The following is a 12819-nucleotide window of genomic DNA, read 5'->3' as shown; positions in this document are numbered from 1 at the left end:
TGGTTCCTCTACCAATAATTAAATATGGTGACAACAACAGAGAGAACCTGAGAATTTTTTATAATCAAGTGACTAAGTAGAAGCCTGCTGTTGTCCCTTTGCACTATGCTGATATTGTGTGGTTTGCTGAAAAAGGATAATGAATATAAAACTTTCACTTTGCTGGCCTCTGGGTAGATAAAAAATGTTTTAAGGGTTTTGGATCCCTTTAATTTCCATAAGGGTTGATGGAGGAGACGGCCGTTTTCTCTGAGACTTGGTAGCTAGCTGTCTGAAGTGACCCATCAGGCATTGTCATGATCTGCAGGAAAAAAGTTGATTGGGGTGTCTTCATTCTCTGTAGTTTTAAGACCATACTTTCAAAACTTTACAGTGCTGGATGCATATTTAATAAATAGGTTTATTATGAAATTAAACATCTTCACTTTCTGGGGAGACAGGATCTGTGAGTTCTGTCCTCCGTTCTGTAGAAGGCTGCAGGCGATCTATAATCATGATTTGCAGAGCAGCAGAGTCTCTTTCTATTCTTACCGTGCAACTTGTGTATGACTTGGGAATGGCTCAGCTCAGGGGCCACATTACAGTTTCAATGAGACTTGTGCCTTTAAAAGCCCTGACTATAAGATCTATGCAGACAGAGATACGAACCACAAGGGCTTCTATTCATCCTTAGCTTAACTCCATGGCAACTAGTGGAAAAACACTAGGAGTGAATTAGGCCCAAAGCCAAATGACTTTGCTGAAGGTCACCCAGTAAATCCCACTTAGTTTGGGATGTTATTTTACTGCTGTTTTCTGTAACAGCTAGAGATAATGTGTCAGAATCTACCCTTCATGACACTGACACAGAGAACCACTGCTGTCTTCTGTGAGAACTGTGCCCATTCACTTGGCAGTGGGATCTAACGCATTGTCTGACAGTGTTATTTTATCCAGCTTGAATCACAGGGGATGTAACCTCTAAATGAGAGAGAAATTGCTACGAAAACTTCAGGGCCAGATCCTGTCTCCACTGAAAGTGGACAGAAGGTTTGCTGCTGGACCTAAAGTCAGCAGGATCGAGCCTTTTAGAATCCACTTTTATGAGCTGTGTTCCCTTATTCATCAAACAACTCTTTCTTTTTCAGATCTTCCAAACTTTCGACTGAGATTTAGCTTGAATGCCTGCCAGGGTATCTTGGCACTGCTAGATGTATCCTTTTTCAGAATAAGCTAATACCTTACCTGGGCCTTAATTTCCTGGTGGGGGGGAGGGTTCACTGTGACTTCTGATCCATGGGGTGGGGGGGTGGATTCCCTGCATAAAGATCTCCTACCAGTTGTGTTAAGAGCTTGGTTTGTAAGGCATTGAATGCTGCTCCCATTGAAATCAATAGCAAAATTTTAATGTATTTCAGTGGGAAAAAGATCAGGTCCAGGGAGGATCCTACAGAAGAGGGTAAAAATCCCAGAATTATCCTCACCCCCATTGTTACTGTGTTAAATATATCATCACTGATTTGTTACAGTTTTTGGAATCTTTCTGCCATTTTACTGCAACTCTTATTGACTTTAACTTTAACTCCTCAACTAAGCTCAATGCCAGTGGTACACTGAGTATTCAGGAATTCAGGGTCCTGTGGAGGAGACTGCTTTTCTATCTGGTACTAAAATACTTTACTTGCTCCTCCCCCCAGTTTACTCATTAATATGTGTTGACTAGGAAATAATTAAAAACTGAGAAACCAGGCTAATGATAGAGTATACAGAGAGATGGGAACTGATTAGAAAAGGCATTTGGCCTGTTAAGACCCAGGAACAGACATAATACCAAGCAGGGCAGTCTGAGGCAGACTGTGCAGTGTGAATGCATACTGCAATGAGGTATGGCTCAGGGATTGAAGCCCAGCTGCAGGGGGTTAGAGAGTGGGGCCCACCTGCCTAAGAGCCCTGGGTCAGCTGAAAGGGATGATTGACTGGCTCCAGAGGAAGTTAAAAGCTTACAGTTGGGAAAGAGGTGGCTGTGATGGTGAGTGAAAGCACTGAGCCTGGGTTGCCTCTCTCCAGAGGTCTGAAGAAAGACCGGAGGTTTTACTTTTGTTTGTTATTTGTCTATAGCTTATGTTGTTGCTTGCATTGTTTTGTTGTGGGGACAAGCATTCCCCCTGTAACATAAATGGACTAGAACTAAGAGCTGACTGGGCTTTATGAGGAAACCGGCTCCTGGGTCGGGCTAAAGGAGGGGAAACCTGGTACATGCACCTTGCGTATAGCACAAAAACTTCAGGTCTAGCTCAGCATCTTGTTTACAATGAGGTTTCTGCTTTTAAATTCATGGTTACTTGCAATGTGAATGAGACTCATCAAGGTCAAATGACCAAGGGAAAAGTCCCATAGTGGGTGCATCTACACATGCAATTAATGTGAAGCAATAAACTTTGGTGCATATTGAGTTGCAGTTTATTGCTCCTAGGTGCCACACTTACACATGAACCTGGGATCATGCCACATTTATCTGGGTCAGAGCAGCCCTCTTTGACTCGGCTCAATGTGCTGTGGAGCCCCTGTGCTGGCAGCCCCCGCACTGGAGCACTCTTGTGCCCTAGCCAGCCCCATTAGTATCTACACATTAAATAACACCACCACAGGATAGTACTTGTATTTACAAGTACTAACCTATGGCAGTGTTTATTAGTTTACTGTGACCTAATAGCGTTGCATGTATAGATGCAAAGTCTTTACTGCAAAGCTAAGTAGGCAGCTCCACAGTAAAAGTCTCATGGAGACATGCCCAGCAAGAGCTCTGGATCCTGCTAGCTTTTCACAGGGTGCATTTTTATGAAACATTGTATTCCCAGCATAGTTGCTTCATCAACACATTGTAAACAGAACAGGCTTGGGGCTAAAGTCTGTGCTGATGTTTTACTCACTGAAACCCCATTGGGCTGTAATGGGTTTGTAAATCAGAGCAGATCTTTGACTTTTAGACTTTCTGGATATAACTCCCACCCAAATGTCTGCTTTGCTGGGGAAGTTAGTGTCAATTTCAAGTTCCCCACCAGATGGAAAATGCTGCTTGTTTCCTAAGCTGCTGCTATTGACTGTAAACAATGAATTGTTTTAACACCTTCACATTAATGAGCAACACACGCAGCTCAGTGAGGTTTATTTATCAACACTGTCTGCTTAGGAATTTCACCTTTGAAGATGCTCACAATTACTCTTACTTCTTTCACTTACTTTGTTGTTGTTGTTTTTAAACAGGAAATTTTCCAGAAAAAAGATATTCACAGATTGGGAAATCTGGACTTAGTGGAACTGCATGCAGCTGTACAGGAGATAGGTGAGCAGGTAGCAAATATTGGCAGGTACTCACTTCCCCATAGAAGCCAGACAACCCCCTGAACTGGGATAGAACCAGAGGCTGGACTAAATGACCCTATGATTTTATGACTGTACAGTGGGGACAGAGGCAGACAAAATACACAGGTACCCATGTTGCTGATTGACCTGTGCTAGTTCTGCTACTCTCTTGCTAGCTTCCCTCCCCTCCCTGTAGTTCAGGAATCATTATCAGCTTCAGGAGACTCTTGTATTTACACGATTTGAAGTATTGAGTATTGCTCCAACTTCATTAAGATCCTGTATATCTGTATGCCTCAGACTCACAGCTGAGGACAAAGGTGATCACTCCATAGTTGACTTTCAATCAGGGACAGAAGTTTCTGCCTATAAAATCTACCTCCCCTGAAAGTCATGAATAACTGCACTGATTTTTGTAGGCATATGATCATGGGCTAGATCCCCAGTGAGTGTAACCTGGCACAGCTCCATCAAAGATGCTAAAGTTAACCCTGATTTCCAACAACTCAGGATCTGGCCTTTTACATCTGCTACACAAGTGCAGGCAACAGCAGGGGCAGACTTTGTCAATATAAGACCTAAGATTTTAAATCTGCAAGGAGAACAACACAGGCTGGCACCTAACTACATATAGCCCTATAGTCTTTGATGACACTTTGCTTAGGAGCTAGGGTTTGCTCACTCAACTCCTTTTAATGGATCAGAGCTTAAACGATGATGACTTATTGACTATCTGCCTTATCTAGTTCCTTCACATTACATTTTTCTTGGTAACCTTTACACCCAGGACACAAGAGCTACGAGTGACCTCCAAAACTCCAGACAGTACGAATATATATTCGGTGATCAGGGTTATGTTTTACTCACCTTCAGTACTGGAAGATATTTGGGATGAATTTGCCTGACTTTATCAGCAAAACAAAAAAAGCATGACTTAGAAAGATGAGGGAAGCTAGGAGATACGTTTCTCCAATAGTTTCAGCTAATTGCTTCTCTTAAACACACACAGAATATTGTTGTTAAATGGGTAAACAGCTGCTATGACTTCAGTCAGAGATGGCTGCATGTCAGTGGTGGGTAAAGAGAACCGCCATCTGTTACTTACACTACCACTTGCGGGGGCTGGAAATAGAGATGATCGAACCACTTTAGTTTTGGGAAGGGGGTGGTATTTGGATGAAGACACTTTGGATTTATCCCCAGTTGTAAGTCTTAGGCAATGTTTGCAGCAAACTTCTCCTTCTGGTTTGTCTTTCTAAAGGAATCTCACTCAGCAATGAAGTCTGTAATCTGATGGCGATCCGATACGGCAACCCTGATCTGAAGATCAGCTTTGAGAGCTTTGTCTGCTTCATGCTGCGAGTGGAGATCATGGGGGGTAGGATTCTTGCTTGGCATGTCACTGCCACCGGACTGCATGGCATTTTTGGAGCCTGTTCAGAATTATTCAACTCAGTGCTTTGGACTGCAAGGGCCAAGACATGGAGCCTAGTACCCTTCTTATGTAGACTGGAGTAATTGCACTGAAGCCAATGGAGTGAAAGGGAGGAGAACTGGGCTCTCTGCCTGATAATCTTCTTCCCATTATCTTTTCCAGAAACCAAAGCTAGACAAACAGGAGGGGGTCATTACTTTCCCCGTGGAAATGAGGTCTTGCATGTAGAGTGGTAGTATGGGTTTATGGAAGGGGTTAAGAGAATAACAGATGGAGGTTTTACAGTACACAGAAAGGAGGGGAACCTGTGATGTGTCCTAGAGAGAGGAATTGAGACCTCCTGACTACCAAGGGAAATGAAGAGAGTAGAAATGAGGGAGGTCCTGCTCTGTTCCACATGGCATTGGGGAATATTAAATATACATCACCCAAGCATTTCAGACAAGACTAGACAGCATTATCTGGCCATGCTGTCTTAGACTAGGCAAGGTAACACAATGCTTAGATTTTATTCAGCTGCTCCCATGTTACTGTCCTGAAACAGGAAGTGACTGGGCCCTAGTTTACTGCCCTGTGTTTGGGCAGGCAGCTTCGTCCAGAGGTTGTGGAGTAGACCCAATGCTTTGTGAATGGGTTGAAGGCTTTGAGTTTTAACTTGCCTCTGGGGTGGTGGGCTTCAGTTAACCTTTATCTAATTAGCATTGCATTAATTTCCTCCATCCCTCTCCTTCACAGAGGCCTTTCGCAACTTAACTAAAGATGGCAAAGGAATATATCTCCAGGAGTCTGAGGTAAGGTGTTGCACTTGTTTACTCCATGTAATGCAGAAAAAAGTGTGTGTGTGCGCACGCACGCACACACATGCTCCTATGGTCTCAAAATTTAATATTCCTTTAACTGCTGTTGTAAGGGGCTTATTAGTTGCTCGCCATTGCTGGGTCATTTGCTTTCCTGAAAAGTAGATGTAAAAAGCTCCCGCTGTTAATCATGCCTCAAAATCCCCTCTGAGGTAGAAAGGATGATTATCTCTATAGTATTGGTGAGGAAGAGGTGCAAGGAGACAAATTTCACTTAGCAGTTTGTGCCAAAGCCAAGAGAAGGACCAGTGGCCTCAAAATTTCAGGGCTTTTCACTGGCTACAAGACTAACCAGTTTGCATTGGCTACAAGACCAATAGATTTTTCGTTCCTGCTTCAGCAGCCAAATTAGGGTCCCAACAAAGTCTGTGGTCAAACACCCACCGATTCCAATATGGCAGGGTTCAGCACCATTTGAAACATGACCCCACCATTGTCATTCCCAGTTTTGGATGTTACCTGAATGTTGCCAAAGTTCAATGGGATAGGCCAGTTCATACCTCTTTCTTATTGCCTTACAGTGGATGATGATGACACTCTATTCATGATGCAAAGCAGTGGGACCTAGATGCACTGACGTGACCTAGATGCACAGACCTACTCCCGGACATGGAAAGCTGCTTTTAATCAAGTTGCTGTGCATGTTGGACTCTTGTGCTCAATCCCTATTCACGGGAGCAATCCGTCTGAGGCTAGTGGGCTGACTTGTATGATAGCCAAAGTGAATAAGGATTGCAGGGTAACACACCCTTGACTGAAGAATGTTTTTGAAGAACTGGTTCTCCTACGAGCAGAATTTGACTGTAGGATTCCATACGTGGTGAAATGAAGGTTGGTTTTATATATCATTGCAGAAAACTCTGCTGAGAACCATATGTTAGACTGACTGACCTTATTATGGATGGACTGAGGGAACAAGTGAATGCAAACTTTTGATTTTGTAATTCTTATCGCCAGTTAAACTATTAGAAAGAAATGTCCTCTAGAATGGCCTGATTTCCTAAGGCTTCCGTATGCTCTTAAGGTTGATTGTAGCTGGAAACTACTCTCTCTCTCAGTTAGTATTAGCAATAATGATTTACATTATGGCCATGTGTAGGAGTAGGCCCTGCTGGCTTTGGGCTGACTAGGCATGGGAGAGGGACAGTCTTTGGCTTGAATGGCTCATGACCCAAAGATGCAAACACTATATTTCTTGCATACCACATACACCCGTTCCCCAAAAATTAGCCCTCCAAAACTGGGGTGCATCTCTTAAGTGAGGAAGCTGATTTTCTGTGTGGAGTAGAAGCACTGGAGACATTGTAAAATAGCTCCTAATCCTTTTCCTTCTCTTTCCCCTCCCAGCACAGTGCCTGCATGGAGGGACCAGGGTTGGAACAGAGCAGTGTAACTGCTACCTTTTAGCATCAGCTACAGTTTGAAGCCTTTCACAGCTGAATTGGAGCAGGAGAGAGCTTAATCTTTGATTCATTCACCCTTCCTGTCCTGCTTGGGCAACAGTAGCCAATTCGGCTGTGAGAGAGTTAAAACTGTAGCCTTTCCCTGACCAGGAAAGGGAAGGTAAATCATCTGAAGATTAGGAGCAGAGACAGGCCCATGCAGTCCTAACTCTGGAAAAATCTTTTTGTCTTCCTTCTGCCTTCCCAAAAACAAGGTGTTGGGGGTGTGTGATATGCAAGAAAATACAGTATTCAAATTCCACAACCTCCAGGCATCTGTAATAAAGGCTTAGGCCCCAGCAACCTTTTGCTTTAACTGTTTTCAGGGACTTAAGCAGGGTGGAGCAGGACTGCATGTAGATACCTCCATTCACTGATGTGCCTAATAGGTGGAACAGAATCTGGCCCCATGTGTCTGCCTCAGACTGATTCTTCAGGAAACTTCAGGTGAAACAGTTCAGCTACTTCTGAGAATAAAGCTAGGAAAAAGATGTTGTTTTTCCCATGTTAACAGCAGTTCTTGAGACCTTTACTTTAAGAAGCTCTTACTCTTCCCAGCTTTGGAGCAGGGACTTGAAATCTGGCAATGGGTGGCTTTGGTGTCAGAGATTTGCTTTTAAACCATCCCTTAAAAGTCCACCCCAATAATGCTAAAATATTTCAGTTGAAAATATTTCAGTTCACCCATGCTCAGTAGAGGCGTGTCAGAGCTTTGCAATGTAATTCCACGACAATAATGTCCATACTGGGCATGTTCCAGCCTGCAGCTCCATTACATTTTCCCTACAATTGTACTTCCCAGCTGTGCTAGGTCATGGCAGGTCCCAGAACTAAACACAGGAGCTGAGAGCAAGGGAACCATCTTGCTCCCAGCAATAACCCACTTGAGTTTAGACTTCCTGGAGGAGGAAGCAGCCTGATTTGAATGCTGAGGGAACAAGAGCCAGCACATTCTGTCCCTCTAGTTCTAATCAGTTTATTCCCATGCAGTTTATTTTTAATGAAGAAAGTATTTTTGTTACAATGGATATTTATGTATTTTTATATATATTTTTTTCTATGTGGTTCTATTTATAGCATGCTATGTTTCTTTGCGGCTTATTGTGACTTGGCTAAATACCACTGTTCATCTCTCTTCATTGTTTCCAAATGGGTATTTAGCTAAGTCATAACAGACCACAGAGGGGAGAGATGCACAATACACAGAAAATGGCGTGGTTTTCTCACTCCAACAGTTACTTTCAGATGTTCCAGATATTGAAGTTCTCCCCACCCCAGGTTCTATAAGCAGACCCTCGCCTGAAGCATGTGACAAGTGTGAATCCCCCTTCCCTCCCGACTTGCAGAAGAACATGATGCTGAAACCTAAATAAGCCTGATTTAATTAACACTCAGCTCTGGGGGGATGTTATAAACACTGATTTACTGAATGCAGTAGCAGTGGTATAAAAGCTTATGGGGAGTTTGAGGAATCCCCAGCCTTGCACTGACCTCCATCAGATTCTTTTGTGCAGTCAGGTATTGAAAGCTTGTCAGTCCATGCAGGGTTTCTTGCATAGAATGTGTGATCATGGTGAATTTGAGCCTTTTGCAACTGGGGGGTGTTTGGCAAGAATAATATGATTACATGTTGGAAATCGTTTACAAATTCCTCTTGAACAGTGTCTCTTTAAAATCAGGGTGGTGCATTTCTAAATGGATGCAACAAGTTTATTACAATAATCCTCTCTAGTGACTGAGTTGTATTATGCATTAAATTTTACACACATTTATTGTATATCTATTTAATGCAGAGCAGTGTAATTGCTGGGAAGTGAGTTATTGATTACTTGATCCAGAGAAGAAACAGAATTCATCTATGCCATGTGTTACTGAACATTTGTAACAATAATCTGTATTGAACCATGTGATTTGCTGCTAAAAAGTGTAAAGAATGTCTAACTGCAACCATTATACCAAAATGCGAACAATTCAAGCTGCATTATTTGGATCACAATAAAATGTTTTGGCAGTGCCACGCACTCAGATGCTGTAAAGCTTTTCCATTGCTCCAGAGTAACGTTTTCCTGAGTAAAAGAATAATATATCTTCAGAATTACAATGTATATTGTAGAAAAATGATAGAAAAGGTTTCTGAAGGATGCATTCATTTATAACCGCAGGCATTAAAAGAGGTGCTAAGCCTTGCCATGGGTGGCATTGCTACAGTAGGTTGTTACAAGGGAGTGGAAAGCAGGATTGAATGCGTCTGGATCTGTACTGAGGATACAGATTTCCTTTAAAAAAAAAAAAGACTGGAATGAGTAAGAGGACATCATACAGAGATGCACATAATACTAGATGGTGGAGAGGAGGTAGACAGGGTAAGCAGCACTGCACCTTTTTCCAGTAGAAGACCAAAACAATCTTAAGAGAAATTGAAAAGGAGCAAATTTACTTTTTTGCACAATACACAATTAGGCAGTGGGCCTCCTGGTTGGAAGGCACCACAAAAGCCAATAGGCCAAAGAGCTAGGTGGTCAACTCATGTTGGGTGCGAGCTAATTATTAATAACGGGGCTTGAACGAAATGCTTTCTAGGGCATGCTGTCCAATTACAAGTTTCCACAAGCTGTCCTGCATCTCCCCAAAGCTACTAGTATTGGCCACTGGACTGGAACCAGAAGTTCTAGTCTGGTGTCCCAGCTGCAACACTTTTGTGACCCTATGCTTGTCTCTGGGTTATCAGTTTAAATTTAAACTAGATTTAGTGCGTCCCACAGCCCTCAGGTGTTATGTTATAGTCCAAAATCTGTTTCACCTCTCAGGCACCTCAATCAATTCCCTGTAAAACTGTTACTCAGTTAATTTATGTAACATACTGTCATCTTAGCTTTAAGACTAAATCACAAAAAACAGTGTGGAGGAGAAGGGCTCACCTGCCTTTTGCACTATGTTTTTCAGGGACTCAGGTAGGATGGAATAAGGTCACGCTTAAGGACTATTTATGTATCCTTGGAGTTGAAATAGGATTTAGGTCTAAAGACCTTTTAGTCATTGAAAAAATTAATTGGAAGATCTCAATCAGATTCTTCTTGTCTACAGCTGGAATCTTGGGTTCTGTTCCTCACTCACTAGGTAACTTGGGGACAGTCACTTACCTGCTCAGTCTCAGTTTCCTCTTCTCTAAAATGGGACTAACATGCATCTTTTGTAAAAACAGAGGTAAATACCAGGCTGGAGGGCATTGTATATATGCAGGCAGTCAACACACAAATTACCAGCTTGCATTTGTCAGTGACAGTGGAATTCAAATACAATGACAGGCTACAGAAAAGGATATTACATTTTGTTATTAAAAGATTTTCCATTAGGAAACTTTAACAGTAATAAAGTGGCCATGAATTACAAAAAACACCACTAGATGGAGATCTGTCCTTATAGTGACAACTGTCAGCCTGCAAACACAGCTAACTATTGGAAGTGAGGAATTCATCCAGCTCAATGGGCATTTAAATGAGAAGGTAGAAGGTGGTCCTGGGTGGATCAAGAACTGGTAATGGGGTATGAAATACAACCGAAGTGAGCCAAAGTCTTGAGTCAGCCTCCCTTCTGACTCATGAGATTGGCTTAAAATTAGGAAGCTGTGAACATAATAAATTTAGGTCCTTTTTTATTTGCTTTTTGTATTTTGAGCCTTTAGGGTCGATTCTTTCAAATGTTCTTGCACAGTGACGAGGGTTGGAAATGTACTTCCTTTTAATGAAAATGGAAATTTTTCACATAAAGTTAGCTGGTGACCTGCAGCTTTCAGAAAAAGAAACCAAACAGCAAGATTCACAATGAAATCACTGAAGTGGTTTCACACTGCATGTGTGACACAAAAGTGACATGATGGCGGTCTTATTTCACCTCTGAGAGAGGAGGGACAGGGGGTCACCATCCTGTCCAGAGCAGCACTGAGTTATACTGAGTGTTATATATAGAGCCCTGTGCTCCTCAGTGCTAACCTGAAGAAGGTGGTGAAAAATTACCTCCCTAACTCCCTCCCTCAGTTCTTAGCTCCTTGGTTAAATTCACCAAGTCTTGCCCTGGGTCTCTGGGAAGCTAGGCAGAGTGATCTGCTTGCAGGATGACTCTTTTCCTCATAAATTCAATGTTGCTGGACTACCTCTGACTGAAATATGTGTGTAGTCAGCCGATGTGTATGGGAATGATTTCGCAAGGAAGAATATTTATGTCTTGAAAGCAAAATGGAGTCATTACTATTTATATTTGCAGGAATTTTTATATTACACTAGTGCGAAAAGGCCGTGACAGAGATCAGGGCCCTATTTTGCTAGGTGTTGTATGAACACAGAGCATGAGGGAGTCACTGTTGCAAAGAGCCCGCTACCTAGATAGGGCAGACAGAATGAGAGAAAGAAATTATTATTATTTTGTTTCCCATTTATAGGTGGGGAATGGATCTTGAAGAGATTAAGTGATTTATCGGAAGTCAAACCGCCCTCAAATCCATGAATGACTGGTGCCTCATTACTGGGTGGGGAGGGCACCATGGCGGTGAGTGGGGACTGCTTGGAAGCGGGGGGGGGCGGGCATGTGCCCCCCTGTGCCCCTCCTACACGTCGCTTATGATCAAATCAAACCCCAGCCTGCCTACTCCCAGTCTAGTGTCTTATGCCAAGATTACTCAGTGCAGAGCTCATTTCACTGCTATGAGCCCTGCTTTCCTCTATCTTCCAAGCACAGTGCTAATGATCCCTCACATGGGTCTGGAGAGGGGCAAAGGGAACTCATTTTAAATTAGCCAGACTTCAGGAGGAGTCAGAAAAATCCCTTGAGCTCTACCACACACATACATGAGTATACACACAAGATCCTTTTACATTTTCAAGCTATGGGAACCCAAAATGAGGAAGAATTAAAGGAGGTTTTTCCCCCCTCTGAGAGCAGCTCTCCGCAAAATGAAATGCTAACAGCGATGAGTCCTTTGCTTGGCTTCCTGCTGTGTCTAACACTGGATTACACCTAAAAAGGCGCATTGCCAAGCTTGAAGTTCAATTTATCAGCACAGTCAGGATTGATTTGTTATACTACCTGTTCTAGGGAAATAAATGTCTCCATGCCATTCCCCTCCAATCCAGGCAGGTCTTTGTTTTCCTCAGATCATCTGTGTAATGTAAGAACCTGACATTCCACAGATAAAGGGAAAAACCCTACAAAATACAAAATATCTCTAGCCAGCAAAGTAGTGCCAGAGACTAATGCTGCTTGGAATACAAAGCAAGCCACTGGGCTGTGAGCATCTGGCACTCTGGCGGCTGCAGCTTCTGGAGACAGGCAGGGAACTACCTGTTTGGATTTTTTCTTTACGTTTTTTGTTGGATGCTGGTGATAGATGATCAAGATAACGGAGTCCCATTTTTATGTACTATACAATGAGCCAGATCTTCTGAACCAGCCAAATTGGTCCAGTGCAAGACCATGGTACTGGTGGGTGTGCGTGTGTGGCGGGGGCGGGTTAAGGTAGGTTTAAAGCACCTTTTCACCCCCCGCCCAGTCCGCTCCTAGTGTGAGTTAAACTGGCTTGGATGTTCAGGTTTGTACTTCCAGTAGCCCTAAAGGTTCATTTGTTCAGCTGACCATTGCCCAGACCTAGAGAATCCTTCATGGTGACACCTTTTCCATTGGGCATGCCCTTCTCAGAGGAGTGGTGCAGAAGTAAGAGATCTGAATCACCAGAGCAATCCTCAGGTAGCTG

General features: G+C 42.9%; 1 protein-coding gene across 1 annotated transcript in view; it reads left to right on the top strand.

Moving 5' to 3' along the window:
- Positions 1-9097, top strand: part of CAPN14 (calpain 14) — a 40618-nt gene extending 31521 nt beyond the window's left edge. The window contains exons 15-20 of the mRNA XM_059717295.1: positions 1128-1192; positions 1575-1643; positions 3244-3322; positions 4604-4720; positions 5513-5568; positions 6156-9097. Coding sequence (XP_059573278.1) covers positions 1128-1192; positions 1575-1643; positions 3244-3322; positions 4604-4720; positions 5513-5568; positions 6156-6182 — 413 coding nt within the window. The 3' untranslated portion in view covers positions 6183-9097. The remainder of the gene's footprint in view (positions 1-1127; positions 1193-1574; positions 1644-3243; positions 3323-4603; positions 4721-5512; positions 5569-6155) is intronic.
- The last annotated feature ends 3722 nt before the right edge of the window (positions 9098-12819 follow it).

The sequence above is a fragment of the Alligator mississippiensis genome, chromosome 1, assembly GCF_030867095.1.
Source record: "Alligator mississippiensis isolate rAllMis1 chromosome 1, rAllMis1, whole genome shotgun sequence".
Lineage (NCBI taxonomy): Eukaryota > Metazoa > Chordata > Crocodylia > Alligatoridae > Alligator > Alligator mississippiensis.
The sequence above is the reverse complement of the archived record's forward strand: the minus strand, read 5'-3'. Positions and strand labels throughout refer to the sequence as shown.